We start from the raw sequence: 21,209 nt of genomic DNA on the forward strand, positions 1-21,209 counted from the left end.
TAAAAAAATAAATAAAATAAATAAATAAATAAATAAATAAAAATAAAAAAATAAAAAAAAAGAACTTTAAAATGTTATAATGCCAATACAGACATCACTGACCTTCTGGTTTGATGATAATGATCATTTTCCATTTCAGGGTATGAAAACTGTGCACATATAAAGTCACTTTTCATTGATTCTTAGTTTTAGGCTCTACCTGAAAAACCTTAACTCTGGTTGCAACTATTTGCTTTGCAGTTGCAAAACCCACTCCAATATCTATCTGGTTGATCTGCCACTATGGAGTCTCCTAAAACTTTAGCTTTGCCATATTCATATGTATCCTTGAAAGTGCTCGTGTATATATGTGTGTGTACGTGTGTGTGTCCATACTATTTATGGTTGTTGGACTTTAGTTCACAAACTAGCAGCTGAATAAGAATCTTGCAATCATAGAATTTAGAGCTAGAAGGAACCTTAAAGTTTATTTATTCTAACTTCCTCCACCCTGCCTCCTACCCCATCATTTACAAAAGGAACTAAGGCCTCATATTAGTTTTCTATTGCTGTTGTAAAACATTGCCACAAACTTAGTGATTTAAAACAAAACTCACCAGGTGCGATGGCTCATGTCTGTGACATGGTCTTTGGAAGGCCAAGACAGGAGGATTACTGGAGCCCAGGAGCTCAAGACCAGCCTGGGTAATACAGTGAGACCCTGTCTCTACACACACCACAAATTTTAAATAGCTAGGTATGGTGGTGTGCGCCTGTAGTCCCAGCTACTCAGAAGGCTGAGGTGGAAGGGGCACCTGAGCCCAGGAAGTCAAGGTTGCAGTGAGCAGAGGTCACGCCACTGCACTCCAGCCTAGGTGCCAGAGCAAGACTCTATCTCAAAAACAAACAAACAAAACAAAACAAAAAAAACCCCAAATACTCACTTATTATTTCCCAATTCTGTAGCTCAGAAATCCATTCAGGCTTAGGCTTGCACAAGGCCAAAGGCAAGATACTGGCCATCCTGGACTCTTATATGGAGGCTCTGGGGGAGAATCCACTTCTGGGCTCACTCAGGCTACTGGCAAAATTCAGGTCTGTGAGGTTCTAGGACTGAGGTCCGATTTCCTTGCTGGCTGTTGGCTGGGATTTGTGTCAGCTCCTAGAGGTCACTTGTATTCCTTGGCTTATGGTTCATTCTCTCTTCAGAGCCAGTAATCGTGTGCTAAATACTTCTTGTGCTTTGAATCTATCTGCCTTCTTCTGTATTCTTCTTCTGCTTTTAAGAGCTTGTGTGGTTATACTGGGCCTACCTAGATAATCCAGGATAATCTCCCTATTTTAAATTCAACTGGTTAGTGACTTTAATTACATATACAGAATCAATTTTGCCATGTAAGGTAACATATTCACAGCCCCAGAGATTAGGGCATGGAAGCCCCTTTGGGGCCATTATTCTGCTTGTCACTGGCCCTGAGAAGCTAAATGACTTGTCTGAGGTCCCATGGTCATTTAGTTAGTAGCAAGGACTCGTTCCAATATACCACATGTCACCTCTTACTGACATATACTCACTGCTCATGTTAAATGGCGTTTTAGCAATCATCACTTTAATGCCTGTAAATGGGCTCAGTGTTAGTAAAACTGTCTTGCAATTTACTCTTAGACATAGCTCACAAGTGCTGATAAAACTGCTAAAGAAGCTAAATGAAGCATGATCATGTCCAGGAATACTAACCTTATGTAAAATGATGGATTTGAATTCTATTCCATAGACACACAGCTCAACTTGGAATGAAATATTATGTTTATTATATTAGTTCTAATGCTTTTCCAGAAATGATAACAGCTAAAGTGTTGAATGCTTATCATATGCCAGGAATTTTACATTCCTTATTTAATCTTCAGAAAACCCCAACAGGTAAGTACTATTCCTTAATAGTAAACTGAAGCATATATAGTTTAAATAATTTGCATAAGGTTAAGCATCTGCAAAGTGGAGGAACAAGAACTTGAAAACATGTAATCTGACTCTGAAGTCCACATTTTAAAATTATTCTATACTGGATGAATACTGAATATTTATTTATTTATTTATTTCTGAAGAAGTTTTAGATGCACCTTTTATTTTTATTTCTTATTATTATAAGTAAATAATATGTACTTTTTATAAGTACATAGTATGTACACACTTATGGGGTACACACAATAGTTTGACACAAGCATACAATGTGTATTGATCAATTCAGGGTAATTGGGATACCCATCACCTCAAGCATTTATCATTTCTTTTTGTTGTGAATGTCCCAATTTCACTTTTAGTTGTTTTGAAATATACAGTAAATTATTACTAACTATAGTCACCCTATCATGCTACTGAATGCTAGATTTTATTCCATCTATCTAACCTTCAGTTTAAAACAGCAGAATGAGTCTACTTATTTACCTCAAAAAAATAGAATGAATGTAAGAATAAATATATAGTAGAGCCAGAGAGCAGGAAAATATATTGTCTTTGGTCAGAAACTTTAAAGAATTTCTATAATTAAAAGCCATCAGACTACTGGAAAAATCAAGAGGTGAGAATCCTGAAACCCAACAGAAACCAAAAAGGAGGCCATTGAAGAAATAGATAGGTTCCCAACCCGCCAAAAAAAAAAAAAAAAAAAAAAAAAAAAAAACAGCCTAGGAAACCCCACAAAATTAGAAATTAATTAGTAGGGGACAGGAAGAATTTTTGATGGTCATAGAGGAACTGCAGAAACTATTCCAATTCTCTGCTGTGCATGCAAGGAGTAGAGGCCATTGATGTTTGACCCCAGGCTCTGCTGTCAAACCTTCTAAATCATGTAAGGGATCAGTTATGGGAACCTCCCAGCTTAAGCATAAGGGACAGGAAGACTGTAGATATGAGAAAAGGGGTAAAGAGGAAAATCAATCAGCACAGTAGTGAAAATCCTTATATAGCAAGAGAACTAATTTCCTACTTTGCATATCAAGATGGAGATGGGGGCTAGTGTCTCCAGCCCACTGTAATAGCTAGTCTCTAAAGATGTACTCCCAATAAATTATGTTTCCTAGTATTCATGCCCTTGTGTAGTCCTCTCCCCTTGAATCTAGACTGGCTCTGTGACTTGCTTTTAACAGTGCATGACTTCTAATAAGACATAAGAAGCCTTGCAGTATCTACCTGGTCTCTTGGAACTTTGGATGAAGCTAATCATCAGTAAGAAGTCCAACTACCCTGAGGATGTAACACTGGGAGGAATTCTAACCTAGACACATGAAGAAAGAGACAGAGATGTCTGGGTAGCATCCAGCCGTACCAGTGACTTCCAGCCTAGACAACAGACACATGAGTGAAGAAAACATAGAGTGTTCAGCCCAGCCAAGCCTTTAGAATCTAAAATTTAGATGCCTCTAACACCAGCCACTATCTGACTGCAACCATATAAGACTCCAGGCAACAACCACCTAAGTTAAGCCCAATGAACCCACAGCACCATGAGATAATAATAAACTAGTGATTCAAACTGCTAAATCTTAGGGTTGTTTGCTACACAACAATAGATAACCCAAAGACCCAAAGAAATCTCACCTGTCTACATGACAGAGTGGAGACACCCGCAGCTAGCCAGAACACTCATGTGGGGAGTTATTCCAAGGGATGTCAAAGGATCAAACCACAAACTATTGGTAGTAGATCTTTTCTTTTAAAAACATGAAGAGAATCAAGATCATCTGAAGAAATTACACACTTGAAGAAAATGAACAACCTTAAAGAGAAGCACCAAAATGAACAAAGTGACCCATGAGGAAAGAAAGTAAATGTAGAAAACAAACAATAAAAGCCTTTAAAATGTTTGTCACCATGCATTGGATCTGTTTATCATCATCATCATCATCATCATCATCCTCATCCTCATTTTCTAATAGATTATTGCTTGAGATATCTTTGATCATCTTGGTTTACAAAAGGCCTTTCTAGGCATGACAAAAAATCCACAAGTATAAAAAAAGAAGGCTGACAAATTTAATTTCATCAAAACTTTGTTAACTTTTACCTTTGAAATAACTATAGATCCACAGGAAATTGCAAAAATATATATATATGGAAGTCCCATGTACCCTCACCCAAATTCCTCCTATAGTTAAATCTTATATAACTATAGAACAATATCAAAGTAGGAAACAGCATTGTTACGATGTGTGAACAGGCATACTTCATTTTACTGCACTTCTCTTTATTGTACTTTACAGTAACTAGTTTTTTGTTTGTTTTTGAGACAGGGTCTCACTCTGTCACCCAGGCTGGAGTGAAGTGCTGTGATCATAGCTCACTGCAGTCTTGATTTCCTGGCTCAAGTCTCCTGAGTAGTCTCAGCCTCCCGAGTAGTTAGAACTATAAGCACGTGCCACCAGATACTGTTCTGTTTGTTTGTTTTACAAATTGAAGATGTGTGGCAACCCTGAACCAAGCAAGTCTACAGGTACCATCTTTCCAGCAGCATGCACTCTCTTTGTGTCTCTGTGTCACATTTAAGTAATTCTCATAATATTTCAAATTTTTTCATTATTATTATAACTGTAAACAGTGATCTTTGATGTTAACATTGTAATTGTTTGGGGGTACCATGAACTAAGTCCAAATGTGTGTGTTCTAACTGCTTCATTGACTAGTTATTCCCCATCTCTCTCCCTTTCCTTGGGCACCCCTATTTCCTGAGACACAGCAATACTGAAACTAGGCCAATTAATAACCCTACAATGGCCTCTAAGTGTTCAAGTAAAAGGAAGATTCGCACATCTCTCATTTTAAATCAAAACCAGGGATGATTAAGCTTGGTGAGGAAGGCATGTTGAAAGCCAAGCTAGGCCGAAAGCTAGGCCTCTTGTGCCAAACAGCCAAATTGCGACTGCAAACAAAAAGTTCTTGAAGGCAATTAAAAGTGCTACTCCAGTGAACACAAAAATGATAAGAAAGCAAAACAGCCTTATTGCTAATATGGACAAAGTTTTAGTGGTCTAGATAGAAGATCAAACCCAGCCACAACATGTTCTTGAGCCAAAGCCTAATCCAGAGTGACACCCTAACTCTCTTTATTCTATGAAGGCTTAGAGAGGTGAGGAAGCTTCAGAAGCAAAATTTGAAGCTACCAGAGGTTGGTTCTTGTGGTTTAAGGAAAGAAGCTGTCTCCATAACATAAAAGTGCAACGCGAAGCAGCAAGTTCTGATGAAGAAGCTGCAGCAAGTTATCCAGACGATCTAAGATCACTGATGAAGGTGGCTACACTAAACAATAAATTTTCAATGTAGATGAAACATTCTTATATTGGAAGAAGATGCCATCTAGAACTTTCATAGCTAGAGAGATGTCAATACCTGGCTTCAAAGCTTGAAAGGTCAGACTCACTCTCTTGTTAGAGACTAATGCAGCTGGTGGCTTTAAGTTGAAGCCAATCCTTATTTACCATTCCAAAAATCCCAGGGCCCTTAAGAATTATACTAAATCTTCTGTGCTTGTGCTCTATAAATGGAACAACAAAGCCTGGATGATAGCACATCTGCTAACAGCATGGCTCACTGAATAGTTTAAACCCACTGTTGAGAACCACTGCTCAGAAGAAAAGATTACTGCTCATTGACAATGCAACTGGTCACCCAAGAGTTCTAAGGGAGACGCAGAGAGAGATTAATGTTGTTTTCATGCCTGATAATACAACATCCATGAATCAAGGAGTAATTTAGACTTTCAAGTCTTGTTATTTAAGAAATACATTTTTCAAGGCTATAGCTGCCATAGATAGATCCTCTCACGGATCTGGGCAAAGTACATTGAAAACATTCTGGAAAGTATTCACCATTCTAGATGCCATTAAAAACATTTGTGATTCATGGAAGAAGGTCAAAATATCAACATTTAACAGGAGTTTGGAAGAAGCTGACTCCAACCCTCAAGGATGACTTGGAGGGGTTCAAGACTTCAGTGGAAGAAGTAACTGCAGATGTGGTGGAAATAGCAAGAGAACTAGAATTAGGACTGGGGCCTGAAGATACGATTGGATTGCTGCAATCTCATGGTAAGACTTGAATGGATGAGAAGTTGCTTCTTATGGATAAGCAAAGAAAGTGGTTTCTTGAGATAGAATCTACTCCTGGTGAAGATGCCGTGTACATTGTTGAAATGACAACAAAGGATTTAGAATATTATAATATTTAGTTGATAAAGCAGTGGCAGGGTTTGAGAGAATTGACTCCAAATTTGAATGAAGTTCTACTGTGGGTGAAATGCTAACAAACAGCACAGCATGCTGCGCAGAAATATTTGATTAAAGGAAGACTCAATCAATGTGGTAAACTTCACTGCTGACTTATTTTAAGCAATTGCCACAGCCACCCCAACTTCAGCAACCATCATCCTGATCAGTCCGCAGCCAACAACATCAAGACAAGACCCTTCATTAGCACAAAGATTACAACTCACTGAAGGTTCAGATGATTTTTTTTTTAGCAATAACGTACTTTAAAATTAAAGTATGCACATTTGTTTTTTAAGACATTATGCTATTGCATACTTAATAGACTACAGTATATAGTAACCTAACTTTTATATGCACTGAGAAATAAAAAAAATTGTATGACTCACTTCATTGCAATATTTGCTTTATTGCAGTGTTCTGGAACCAAATGCACATCTCTGAGATGTTTGCCTGCATATAGTTCTATGTCATTTTGTCACACATGAAGATTCATGCAACTACCGTGGCAAACAAGAACTGTCTTATCACCACAAAGATATCCCTCATGCTACCCTGTTACAGTCACATCTACTTCTCTCCTTCTCCCCACCATCCCTAATTCCTGGCAACCATTAATCTGTTGTCCATCTCTATAATTTTGGCCTTTTTTTTTTTTTTCACTCAGCATCCTCACCAAATTTTAAGACCTCTGTAAGGTAAAAGACAGAATGGGGAAAATATTTGCAATACACATAACAGACGAGGTTTATTGTCCACTACGTATGAAGGGCTCCCCAAATCATAATAGTAGCAACCTTTACATAGTGCTTATTATGCATCAGGCACAATTCTAACACTTTGCAAATATTAATATGTTTAGTCCTCACAGCAACCTTATGAAGTAGGTACTTTGATATCTCCATTTTTAAAATGAGGAAACTGAGGCACAAAGAAGTTAAACACTTACCTAAAGTCATACAGCTGGTTAATGGTGGAACAAGGATTCAAATCTAAGCAGCATACTCATGACCACTACACAATACTGCCTCTCAACAAATAATAATCAAAAAAGTTAATAATTAGTGAATACCTATCACAGATTATAATTTCTACATGTTTTATGTACATGATCTCATGTAATCTGACAATAACCCTAGAAAGTGTTATAATATCATATCTCATGTTACATATAAGAAAACTGCAGATGTGGCAAGTGAGGTACAAGCAACCTGCCAGCTAGTAAAGAGAATTGCTAAGACTTGAAATCAGGCCTACTGATCCTAGAGCTAGTGCTCTCTCCCTATCAGTATACTACTTCCATTGTATATTAGGAGCTTGAACTTTTTCCATTACACCCTCTCTTTAGCCCTCTGGATACCTCCCTCCATACAGGATTCTTTTCCTCTGCCTTGGACATGCACAATCTCCCCTATACTGGTGTTAGTGGGGTTGGATTTTCCCATTTGTCCCCTCTACCATTTTTATCCTTTCTTTCCAATTTACTGCCAAAATATTCCAAACAGGTAGGTGATCTACTACAGCTATCTCTAATTCCTAACGTCTCCTTTATCTCTTGCATTTCTCCTGTCTGTTCTACATTTGCTTTAGATAGGCCGTATGTATTGCACTGCAATTAAGAGTACAGGTTCTGAAACTTGCCAGCCTAGGTTTAGATCCTTGCTCCACTACTTACTAGCTCTGTGACCTTGGTCAATTTTCTTAACTTCCCTGATATGGTTTGGACATGTGTCCCCACCCAAATCTCACGTTCAACTATAGTCTCCAGTGTTGGAGGTTGGACCTAGTGGGAGGTGATTGAATCATGGAGGTGGATCCTTCATGAATGGTTTAGCACCATCCCTTTGGTGCTATTCTCATGATGGAGCTCTCATGAGATCTGGTCATTTCAAAGTGTGTTCTCTCTCTCTCTCTCTCTCTCTCTCTTTCTCTCTCTCTCTCTCGTTCCTGCCATGTAAGATGCCTGCTTTTGCTTTGCCCTCTGCCATGAGTAAAAGCTCCCTGAGGTCTCCCCAGAAACGGATGCAGCAACACTTCCTGTACAGCCCGTGGAACTGTGAGCCAAGTAAGCCTCTTTTCTTTATAAATTACCCAGCCTCAAGTATTTTTTATGGCAATGTGAGAATGGACTAATATATTCCCCATCTGTATAATGTGGAAGATGCTAATACTACCTACCTTACAGAATATTTGTGGAAGGTTAAATCATATATTAAATTAAAAGCCCTTAGAATAGTGTCTGGTACAAAGTAAGCATTGAGTGAATGACAGCTATTATATAAAGATGTTTGAAGTTACTACTGAGTCCAGTATTCAAAATCATTATTCTTTTTCTCAATCTTCATTCTTTACTGTTCAAGTACATTCTATACATACATTCCATACTATTTATACCAGCTCCTCCAGGACACTGCATCATCTTGTGTCTGTTGCCATCGGTCTATCCACTTCTGCCTCCCTGTTCCCCACCCCCTATACCCAGTTACAAATCTTCTTGATTCTTCCATCATAATGTCTTTCACTTCCATCACTTCTTTCCATTTCCTGTTCTGGAATCTGAGAGAAAGATTCCTTACTTGTATGGTTTATGACAAGTGCTAATTTGTATGGTTTATGGCTTTACTAGGAAATGTTTAAAAAAAAAGATAGGTCCTAAGGATAGTGCACGGCTGGCAAGTCAGTCAAAACTGTATTAATTCTAATGCCAAATAGGTAGGCAAGAGGTAGAATAGTTTTGTCTTCATAAATTATCCTCTAACCTCCCCCACTTTGATGATATAAAAATACTCTGTGATTGTATTTGTTTCATAATTATGAGCTTATCTTCCCCATTAAGTAGTGACATCCTTGAGACCACCAGGGACATGCATATTATTTAATCTCTGCATCTTCAATGCCTAGCAACAAAATGACTGGTACATTGTAGGAATTCAAACGTGAAAGAATGAATTTCCACCACTATCAACCTAGTTTCAGGTTCTTATTACTTCACATTTGCGCTACTTGCAGCAACTCAGTGAATCTCCCTATCTCTCAAATTCTTGTATATTATTGCTATTAGCATATCACTATCCTATTTGGAAACCTTCAGTGGATCCCCATTTGCCTATATCATACAGTCCTTTAACCTAATAATTAAGGATTTTAATAAATGATTCCAATTTACTTCTCTAACTTTATATTTCCTTATACTCCTTGTATAAAACTTATGCTAAATCTTCTCGGATTCATTAGTCATCATATTCTAAATAGACCATATTGTCCCCATATATACTTATGCTATAGCCCCTACCACAGATGTCCTAACTCTTCCTTTCTGCTATTCTAAATCCTACCCCACCATCAAAGCCCAGCTCAAGCCTCACCTTCAAATAAGACTTTCTGATGTTCCTAGTCCATGACGATCTAGGCCTCTTCTGAATTCCTACACCAATTTGTCAGTTATCCCCATTTTCCATGTGCTGTCTTATATTGTTATCTTTACATATACCCTCTTTCCAGTAAGACTTGTAAATTCTCTGCAAGTGGTGCCTATGTTTTCCACACGGTACCCTTTGCATAAACGATACTAAATACTTTATTGGACTAAATTATTGTCCCCACACCTGCCTTGTGCTCACTCTGATCTTCCTGCTAGTAATTCCTACTCTTTCACCTATGCAAATCTTATCCATTTCTAAGGCCCCAGCCCCCATCAAGCATTCTCTGACTAATAGAGCTAACAGTGATCTTTCACTCTCTCTAAATTCATATACTATTTTTGCCTATACCATACATTTCTCATATTCTGAATTTTATTGTTACTCAACTGATCAAGCATATATATGCTTAATTTATTATAGTAGGCTATAAATTCACTAGAGAAATGTATGTTTCTTACAGTTCTTGTATCTACAACCAGACCCCAGACAACATGTTGCACTAGGCACAAATTTTGTTGATAAAATGAATGTCAGTGCACACAATGAGGTAAGGAAAATTGAACTCTTTCTCCAAGAGCAACCAACCTTTACAAACCTAGGAAATAGTCTTCTTGACATTAGCCTTGGCAAATAATTTTTGGTTAAGTCCCCAAAAGCAATTGCAACAAAACCAAAAATTGACAAATGAGACTTAATTACACTAAAGAGCTTCTGCACAGCAGAAAAAAAAAAACTATCAAAAGAATATTAAAATATTCACAAACTATGCATCCAACAAAGGTATAATATCCCAGAATCTATAAGGAACTTTAAAAAAATCAACAAGCTTGCCAGAAAGGTGATTTTTTAAAAAATCAACAAGCAAAAAACAAATAGCCCCATTAAAAAATGGGCAAAGGACATGAACAGACACTTCTCAAAAGAAGATATACAAGCTGCCAGCAAACATATGAAAAAATGCTCATCAGCACTAATCACAAAAAAAAATGCAAATCAAAACTACAATGAGATACTATCTCATACCAGTCAGAATGGCTACTATTAAAAAGTCAAAAAACAACAGATGCTGGAAAAGCTGCAAGAAAAGGGAACACTTATACACTATTAATGGAAATGTAAATTAGTTCAGCCACTGTGGAAAGCAGTTTGGAGATTCCTCAAAGGATTTTAAACAGAGCTACCATTAGACCCAGCAATCCTATTACTGGGTATATACCCAAAGGAAAATAGATTATACACAAAACCCCACATACACTCATATGTTCATCACTGTGCTATTCACAGTAGCAAAGACATGGAATCTACATAGCTGTCCATCAATGGTGGATTGGATAAAGAAGATGTAGTATATATATACCATGGAATACTATGCGGCCATAAAAAGAATGAAATCATGTCCTTTGCAGCAACATGGATGGAGCTGGAGGCCATAATCCTAAGCAAATTGAAACAGGAACAGAAAATCAAACACTCCATGTTCTCACTTATAAATGGGAGCTAAACATTGAGCACACATGGACATAAACATGGGAATAATAGACACCGGACTAGTAGAGGGGGAAAGGTGGAGAGCATGTGGGTTGAAAAACTACCTATTGGGTATTATGCTCACTACTAGGGTACAATATACCCGTGTAACAAGCCTGCATATGTATCCCTTGTATCTAAAATAAAAGTTGAAGTAATTAAAAAAAAAAAAAACAATTTCTTTTCCCATCTCAAATACCCTAAAACCAATCCCCCTAGGGAAAAAAGCCACAAACTTATCTATCTCAACAAAACTTATCTATACTAAAGATTCAGGAACTGGGTGTGTATTCTGTACCACCTTCATTTCCCACAGACTGGAACTATGATTCCTAAAAATAAACTCATAAGTAATGCTCATTACAACAACAACATAAAAACGAATGTCCTACAAAGTACATTACAGCGATACTCAACCTGAAACAGGAGAAGAGAAAAGATCTAGGGTGATAACAATTACCAATACTGAGCTCAGATAGTGGCTGCTACATGGGAATATCTGAATGAACATGATTAATTAAAATCCCAAGGGTCAGTTGATGTTTGCTTTTATTTCTCAGTGGCTGATAATCTTTTAGCTCTATTCCAGAAAGGAATTATTATTGAGTATGAGGTCTTCAATATTGTACCTATCTCTTTTTCTGTATTGTCAGGATATTATCTCACTCAGCTAGCATGCCATTTCTGCAACCCACCTCAAGTACTTATTATTACATTATGATAAGAATGTATTTCATTTAAACATATAATCGTAAAATTCAGCTACATTCCTAAGTATAACTTTATTATATCTTGGAGCCAAACATTTTTTGGAGGTAAATCATTTTATTTGTATAGTGTAAGTTTATGGAAAAATAACACCATATCAAATTTTCTCTGAACAGAACTTTTCAGGAACTCATTTAATGTGTAGAATCTAGATATCTCTGAAATATTTTATTATAACTTTCAACAGTGTGTTCAAAACTATTATATTAATAAAACAATATCAGGCTTTATGCAACAGGAAGGCTGGGAATATAATGGTTAGGATGCAAGGCTTTCTCTTTTTTATTTTTACTTGATGAGCCTGAACAAATTGCTTCCCTGTATCACTTATCTGACTTCCAAGGATTCTGATCTTGACTTCACAAGCCTGCTGCTGCTCTCCTCTCTTCTTCATTTTAGTTTGGAAATGTCAATCTGATCTCCTACATTCTTGTTCTGTATTTTTTATTTGGTGCATTGACTTTCCCAGATCACTATCTCTAGGTTTCTGATTCTATCTTGGTAGTCTAATTGCAATTCAAAATCCCTTTGTTTATTTGATTTAGTATTCTTGTCACTGGAATAAACAGTAACTGATTAAGCTTACCTAATCAGCACCCAAAAAAGGTGGGGGGCTGACGCCTTTCACCAATAACAACATAAATGACAAATGCTAAAATTATAACTAGGAAAAATTATGCACCAATACTGATAAGGAATTAAAGGAAAGAAGAAACTAAAAGCAGATTGTTAGGATAATAATATTAGATGTGATCCTTTTTGTTTTAAAATTTTCATTACAGTCATAGTATGTTTGTAGAATTTTTTTAACAGATACAAAATTTTAAAAGAGGATTAAAGTCCAAGGTTAGGAGTAACAGTAACTTAGTTGCCATAAAAGTGTTCAGGACCCCTGGATCAAATAAATTTACATCTAGAACTAAGATAATTTGTAGATGAGACTTATAAATTAAAGAAGTCTTTCAGGAATTATGGATAACTGGAGGGGTGATGAAGACTGGGGACAGGAGAAGTTCTGATTTTTTCTTTTCTTTTCTTTTTTTTTTTTTTTTAAGGAGGCAGTGGATTCCCAAACCATACTACTCCAAGAATGGGCCACAGACCAACAGCATTGACATCACCTGCGAGCTTGTTAGAAATGCAGATCAGGCCCCATTCCAGACCCACCAAATCAGAATCTGCACCTTAACAAGATCTTCAGCTGATCCAGCCGATCATATACACATTAAAGTTTGAGAAGCACTAACATAAAGCAACAAGGATTCCCTGAGAAAGACACAGCAAATTAATCTTATCTTTTGCAAGCTTACTTAAATGTTAATGTCAGAGAGTTTGATAATCTAACAAATTCAGAAAAATGACTCAATAACAGCATCAAGCCATTCACCTGCTTTTCTACAATCCAAAGCATATGCTTTTCCCTTAAATAGTACCAGATATTACTAGGATCTAATAAGTATATAACCTGGAATTGTCTGTTCTCTGTCTTCTAATGAAGCTTGACTGTAAAAGGTGAAATAAAAAAAAAATCGCTTAAGAGACATAGTATTTCCATCCATTCTATATATTCAAAATTTTATCCTTGCATCAAGGTGGATCATCGGAAAACTAGCTCTGAACTACATTAGCTTAGTCCATTACAGAACTTCATTCACTTTCTTTTCTTTTCTTTTTTTTTGAGATGGAGTCTTGCTCTGTCGTCCTGGCTGGAGTACAGTGGCACGATCTCGGCTCACTGCAACCTCTATCTCCTGGATTCAGGCGATTCTCATGCCTCAGCCTCCTGAGTATCTGGGATTACAGGCGTTTGCCACCACACCCAGCTAATTTTTGTATTTTTAGTAGAGACGGGGTTTTGCCATGTTGACCAGGCTGGTCTTGAACTCCTGATCTCAGGCGATCCACCTGCCTCAGCCTCCCAAAGTGCTGAAATTACAGGCATGAGCCACCGCGCCTGGCCACTTCATTCACTTTCTAACAGTTAATGTTCTGCATGCTTAGCATTCATTGCAAAAAACAAAACAAAACAAAACAAAACAAAAAACTTTACTCTGTAAAATATACTTATGCTCTTGCTATACAATTACTAAAAGCATTGTCCATTATATAATGCAACTTCCTACACTGTCTACAGAAGCCAAATATGTAACATAAATGAGTGAAGCAGACTGTAACAAAATCCACTGCCAGATATGTAATTAAACTGAATCATTAACTGAACGATGGTATAAGCACATTAACACATAGTACGAACAGGTAGGAAAAGAGAAGCTATATTTTAAATTTGAAATCTAAAAATATAAATAATTTATCAAATTTTCCTTTGAAACTGATTACTTTGTTGACTTGTAAATAGAAAGCTAAAATCCTTTCTTCTACACCAATATGTCAATGTCCACATGGGCTGATAGGGAGAAGCAGATACTTAAGTGGAAATTTGGGTACTGTATCAAGAGGAAAGTGGAATGAATAAAATGATGGATGGCCAAAAGCAGCAAATGTCTACTATATACTGATATTCCAAAGTTGTCTAATTAGGATTCAGTACCACACTACAATGCAGTTCAATTTCTTCAATTTGTAGTTCTTTACTGACATTAGTAAAATTAATTGAAAAAGACAAAATAGGCAATATTTTTCATTACCATAATGTTGGAAATCAGAAAACTTCCTTTTTGGAATTCACTCTTTAAACCTACAGTTGTGAATATGTAGTTTAAGCAATCACTTCCATCTCTGGACACCAATTTCAGCACAGAAAAGTAAGCCAGATTATTCCTTGCCAAAAGTATTTCCCCAAAAAATGACTTCACTAAGACCATGTGAATTAAATTTTACATCTGTGTAACTACTTATGAGCACTTTTGCAGAGAAAGATTCAGAGTGTTTATATGGATTATCATATTCACCAAAAAGGTCAATCATCTAACTGAGTCAGGGATTTTCTCTTGGATGATATGCACAAGTTGAATTCTTTCAACAGTTCAAAAAATGTATCTTCAGCATCTGACATAAATGCTGCACTACATCCCCAAAACTCCTCTTCAGAAGTGAAGTATTTATTCCCCAGTTGTTCTTTAGGAATTTGCTAGACTGAAAAAAGCTGCCACACCCAACGTCATTCTCCTTTCCCAGGGTAACTGGCATACAGAGACTAGTCAACATTGGGCTGTAAGGACCGGCCCTCTGACCTTAGCTGAGGACAATTCGGAGGGACTATCCCAGCTTCAGAGCTCCCAATAAGTAAGGCTGAGGCCTTCTGACTATACCTAGGCCAACTTCTCCCATTAGTCCAGCTGCAGTCCCTTCCCCTCACAGGTGTTGATCCTGAAAGAACACTTTAATAAATTATCTTCACGTTAACCTCCCTCTCAAAATTTGCTTCCAGGGCAACCCAAGCTGTGACAACACCACATACAACTAAGCCCCCTAATCTACAAGAAGCAGATGCAACTACTGTATTGTGCATCCAAACCATCCAAAAAAAGCAATAATCTCGGCTGAAGCCACAGAAGGATATCTGGTATACATATATTGTTACTATATACATGCTTCATTTTTTATCTTTTTAGGACAATGTTTCCTGGTGAATACATACAATTACTACACTGAAGTTTTTATGTTTAAAAACACTGCCACCTTGGATTTAAGTATCATATCATTATGATACTTATGTTAACCATTGCAGAAATAGCTTCTGTAGTCACACAAGTTATTTTGACCAGTCTACATTAAACTTAAGACACAGGCACCACGTTCAAAAGTTCTATCATATCAAAATTCTCACTGACACCACAAATAAATATGCTTTACTGGGCACTATTATTTATGTCTATGAACAGAAAACACCAAAAATAAATTACCCTCCTTGAGTAACTTGTCCAATAAATTCTCAGCTGTATCTTCAATGTGCCAAACAACAGCATTTCTGGTTAGATTTGGATTTGAAATTTAAGAATACATTGTGTGACTCAGTAGACACTTTTTTGCAAAGCTGTCATCTGTAAAAGAGCTAATGCCTGGGCAATCTTTTCCTTTAATATATAACTACATAACTGCATTTTACAACAGGATTGCTTATTTTATTCACTTTCCAAAATAAACCCAGTTGAAATTTCAGTCCTCTTTTTGAATTATTTTTCATTACACAGATTTTCTAGGTACTGGTTGTAGTTTGTACTATATTTTGCTTTATAATGGGCTCTTAGGTTGTATTCATTGATGCAAACACACTTTGCATATTAAACACAGAATCTTTTTTACTTCTATCAGAAAGGAATTTATTCTTTCCATTTTCTTGCAACATCTTCTCAGTCTAGCTTTCATTCTACTTTGGGTAGAGATGTGGGTGCCATATTTTATTTTCCTCTTATATCTGCTATAATAATAACATACAAAAAAAGATAAATGGCAACTTGATGTACAACATATGGGAAAAAATAAGGAATTCTGGGGACTGCGACAAACTGGAGAACACACGCCCTATGTATAAAGGTGGCAACTGCTACTTAGCTCCAACTGATGGTTGCTTAGTGGAAATACCGGCCAATTGTTTCCAGATTTTTCAACTTTTTCAAGAGAAATCAGAAAACCATATATATATATTAAGAAAACCGAATTTTTATGTGAAATTTCCTGAATGTTAAATGTTGGCAACTAATTCAACTGTATGCAACACATCTCTCGCCACACCCAGCCCATAGTCCACCACTTTGTAAACTTTTTCTAGTGATTTTTCTAGCTTTGGAATGTAGTATTGAATGTATTCCTTCTGCTACAGTAGTAAAAAGTGTGAGCTCTGCAAACATGTTTAAATTCCACTCTGCTCCTTCCTAGCTATGCAATTGTGGGCAATTTTTTTTCTATCTAACCCTCATTTTTCTCACCTGCAAAATTGAGTTAATCAAATTACCTTAGAGGTATTTCATAATTTATAATGTAAAGAATTTAGAATAGTGCCTGGTACAAAGCAAGTATCAGTAAATGTTAGCTTTTGTTATTTAATAATGAAAATTGTATAAAATATCACATAGCCCCCTTTCCCTGGCTGCAAGAAAGTTTACCATTAAATTGAATGCTTTACCACGGCAACTATACTAGCCATTGAGTTTTGCATGTTTGCTTCCTCCTTTTCAGGGTTTTGATTTTCTATTTCAATTTTCAGAGCTTTGAATAGAAGAAGTTTCAAATTCTTTTTGGAAGGAGGAAGGGTAAAAACAACCAAAACTTTAAAAAATAAAAATTAAGTTCCATGAAATTTTTGTGAACAAGATGAAGGAAATTAGGTCATCTGGCTGTATAATTAGGTGGATTTATAACAGGTTCAACGATTGTACACTAAAAAGTATCGATTAATGGATTGATGTTAACCTGGAGACTAATCCATACTGCCACGAAGGTTCTAGCCTCAGTTTTGCCCTGTTTATCAAACTATCTGGAGTTAGACAACTATGGCTTGCAGTCCAGCTGCTCTGCTTGTTTTTATGAATAAAGTTTTACTGGAATAAAGCCACACACATTTGTTTATGATTAGTCTATGGCTACTTTTGCACTAGGACGGCAGAGTTGACTAGTTGTGACAGAGACTGTGTGGCCCACAAGCCCAAAGTTTATACTTATATCTTACCCTGTAAGAAAAGTTTGTAGACCCCTGAATTAGATGAAGACAGGTGGCAATACCAAATTTGAAGATGACACAAACTGGGAGGAATAGTTAATACATTGCATTATAAAATTGAAATTCACAAAGATCAGAACAACTGAAAAAATAGGCTGTAGCAATCAGGCTGAAATTTAATAGTTTGTAAAGCATGGTTAATGGGTACTTCACCATAAAAGTCGAGGATATGAGGCATTAAGAGCAATTGACATTGTAAAGATATAGTTTCATGAGTCCAGGAAATTAACCACATGATGTGGCTGCCAGAAAAGAGCTATTTTGAATGTTGTCTGTATTAAAAGAAATAGAGGGTCTAAACCAGTGCTGCCTAATAGAACTTCCCTGTGATAACAGAAATTTTTTAAATCTGTAATGTCCAATAGGGCAGCCATTAGCTACATGCGGCTATTTGGATTTGATACGTGGCTAGCATGAAGGAGGGACTAAATTTTTAAAATTATTTTTGAGAGAGTCCTGCTCTGTTGCCCATGCTGGAATGCAGTGGCACGATCATAGTTCACTGTAACCTTGAACTGCTGGGCTCAAGTGATCCTCCCACCTCAGCCTCCCAAGTAGCTATGACTACGGGCACATGCCACCATGCCGGCTAATTTTTTAAAAAATATTTTGTAGAGATGGGATCTTGCTATGTTGCCAAGGTTGGTCTCAAGCTCCTGGGCTCAGATCCTCCTGCCTCAGCCTCTCCAAGTGCTGGGAGTCTAGGTGTGAGCCACCGGTGCCTAGCCAAAAACTGTTAGTCTTTAGAGAAAGGGAAATCAATACTGTACCTTTCATGATCCATCAGCAGTTTAGCAATGTTCAGACAGAAGTCTAAGGGCATGTCAAGATGTAGTATTTCCATGACAGCTAACAAGATGAAAAAATGAAATAATTATTATCAGTTTCATTTTTGAGGAAGCTTAGCTGTTTTCAATAATTTTCCTCTATTCAAAATCTACTTACTAAATGTTTGCCATATACCATGTTTTGCCTAACAATTTATCAAAATCTTCTTTTGAAGTATTAACATCCAGTGCTGGAGAGTGTCATGATACAGGCACTCTTGCACAGATAGCAAAGTAATCTGGTGCAATCCTTTCGAAAAGCAACTTGGCAATACTATATGCTAAGAACACTGGGGTAGAGAGTTTGGTATCTGAAGTCAAACAGATCTAAATTTGAAACCACTTGCTACTTGTATAGCCATAGGCAAGTTAAGCTCTTAGTTTTGTCACCTATAAAATGGAGAATATACCACCAATTTCTCAGGGTTGTTGAGAGGATTAACTGAGATAATGTATGGAAATTATATAGCAAACAACTCAGCACTTAGTAAGCATTTAATAAATGCCAGCTGCTATTATTATTCCCTTAGAGAAATTGTGCTTCTGAAAAGTCACCTGGAATAAATATGGGGAAAATTTATGAACAAAAATATTAAAAGCAGTGTAGATTATGATAATAATAGAAAAGAAGTATACACTGTATATCTATTACAGGGCAGCAATAAACTATTGTGCAACCATTAAAACTGCTGAGTGTGAAATAACATGGAAAGAAATGAATATACACTAATATGAAAATGTATAAGATCAGTAAGTGAAAATTAGAAAGCAAAGTTTTATGTACTATACGGTTATAATTCTGTAATAAAAGCAAAATAAACTAAGAGAAAAAATACTGAAAATAAGTGATCAAATTTCTAAAAGTGATTGTGTTTAGATTCTATTTATTTGACAAATATTTAATGAGCATATTATCTGTACCAGGCTTTGTGCTTTGTGCTGAGAACCCAGCAGTGGATAAAACACAACAAAAATTCCTACTGTCAAGGAGCTTCTAGTGGATGGTAGGACCATGAGAATTTTAGTGTTTTCCAAAATGTCTTAAATTATTATGTGCTATCTTTTCATGATGAAAATGTTTATTTTAAATTTCAGTCTTTCTACTACAAAAAAATCAGTGAAATAATGCCAGCAGTTAGGCTGACCATTTTAAGAGTAAAGTATTTTCACCAGCAAAGCAACAAACAGAATATAAAAATGCAAGTTTCATATATTCTTTCAATGCAACACAGTAAAATCTAGTATTTTAAATATAAAAAAAACTTGGATTTGGGTTAGCCTCCTAATCTGTAATCAAACAATGACTGACATTACAACTTCAGGAGTATCTAGATTGAGTTAAGTAAAAACAATCTGTGAATAAAGAACAATTTCATTTTAAACTCTGCTTCTTACCTACATTTGGATAAACACTGTCATGAGGAATTATCATCTCAAACTAATCTACTTCAACTTGGTGACTCCAATAATCTCTCTGGTCTTCCTGTGTTGTCTTAGTTTGAGTAAGTGTATTCTTTTAGTTGGTTAGCTCGTTTGTTTATTCCCCCAATGCAAAAAAGTAGAGTTGTCTTCCTGGTTTCTAACATTTTTCAACCTGTGTATGCTGAGGTGGTACTGTTGCCTAGAGATGCAGAATCCCCAATACATTTGAGCTTCTGAGGTCTCTTAAGTGATTGGCTAAAATTCTAGAGGCCAATGAAAGATTCAATAGTACTAAATTTAGGGCTACTGCCAAATTGAATTATAGTTCTAACTATAACAAATTGTTATTATTTATTGGATTATCAGTAACTATACTAACATATAATTTTGCATAGTACAAATAATGCAGCTCCTAAAGATTACTAAAAAGCATGTACAACATTAAAATAATTAGAGTAGTTTTTATGACTAAACGAAATTGAACTGTTAAGGGCTAGTGTGCATAGTTTTGCTTCATGTAATGCATCCATATAGTAGTAATAACAGTAATAATAATAATAACTACAGTAATAGGTAACATATATTACACACTATGCACCAGTATGGTGTTAAATGCTTTATACGCATTTTCTCATAAGATTCTCAAAACAACATGATGAGGTAGATAATAATAACACCTCTTTTGCTAAATGAAGAAACAAAGCAAAGTTAAGTGACTTGCCCAATGACCCACTCTTGTGCAGCGTACATTCTGGTCCTTGGAGAGTTATGAAAAATAAATAGTAATGTTTATAAACAAGTAATTATAAAAATCACAGAATTACAAAGGCTTTTCCCATTAAGAAGTAATCTTTCTTCATGGTGGTAGACAACTTCAGAAAGGCTGGGTAGCTACAGTTCTCTGCTGGACTGAAAACTGATTGCTTTTATTCAGCTTTAAAAAAAAAAACACGTTTTAAATTTGCTACTATTCTTTCTTCTTTCTCTCTTTCTTCCTGGGTGACAATATTTTCCCTTTCCTGGGTGATCATTTTCCTTCTCAGCCACCATCAAATTACACCTATTGTTAATATACTACAAAAGATCTCATATTTAACAAATTGTAGTGATGTTTCAAAATGGTGTGCTCTTCACATATAGAGATCATACCTTCAAGGAGTTCTTCATTAGGTGTTTCGCCTTTCAAGAGGATTTTCATTTTTAAGAAAAGCCCAGTAGAATTTAAATGTTCCTATTTTAAACAAGGAAATCACAATGATATTAAAATTGTGGAATGTAAAAGACAATTTTCAAGTAATTGCCTGCTTTATTCAACCATCTTGGGATAAC

The 21,209-nt window shown here is 36.2% G+C and overlaps 1 protein-coding gene across 1 annotated transcript in view; it reads right to left on the reverse strand.

The window, feature by feature from the left end:
* LOC108534650 (testis-expressed sequence 11 protein-like) overlaps positions 1 to 21,097 on the reverse strand; it is a gene marked incomplete at its 3' end in the record, with an annotated part of 32,308 nt that extends 11,211 nt beyond the window's left edge. Inside the window, exons 1-2 of the mRNA XM_017880118.1 lie at positions 21,030 to 21,097; positions 18,402 to 18,480 (exon numbers count right to left, since the gene is read on the reverse strand). Coding sequence (XP_017735607.1) covers positions 18,402 to 18,480; positions 21,030 to 21,078 — 128 coding nt within the window. The remainder of the gene's footprint in view (positions 1 to 18,401; positions 18,481 to 21,029) is intronic.
* Positions 21,098 to 21,209: the final 112 nt, after the last annotated feature.

The sequence above is a fragment of the Rhinopithecus bieti genome, unplaced genomic scaffold, assembly GCF_001698545.2.
Source record: "Rhinopithecus bieti isolate Rb0 unplaced genomic scaffold, ASM169854v2 scaffold_12514, whole genome shotgun sequence".
Taxonomy (NCBI): domain Eukaryota; kingdom Metazoa; phylum Chordata; class Mammalia; order Primates; family Cercopithecidae; genus Rhinopithecus; species Rhinopithecus bieti.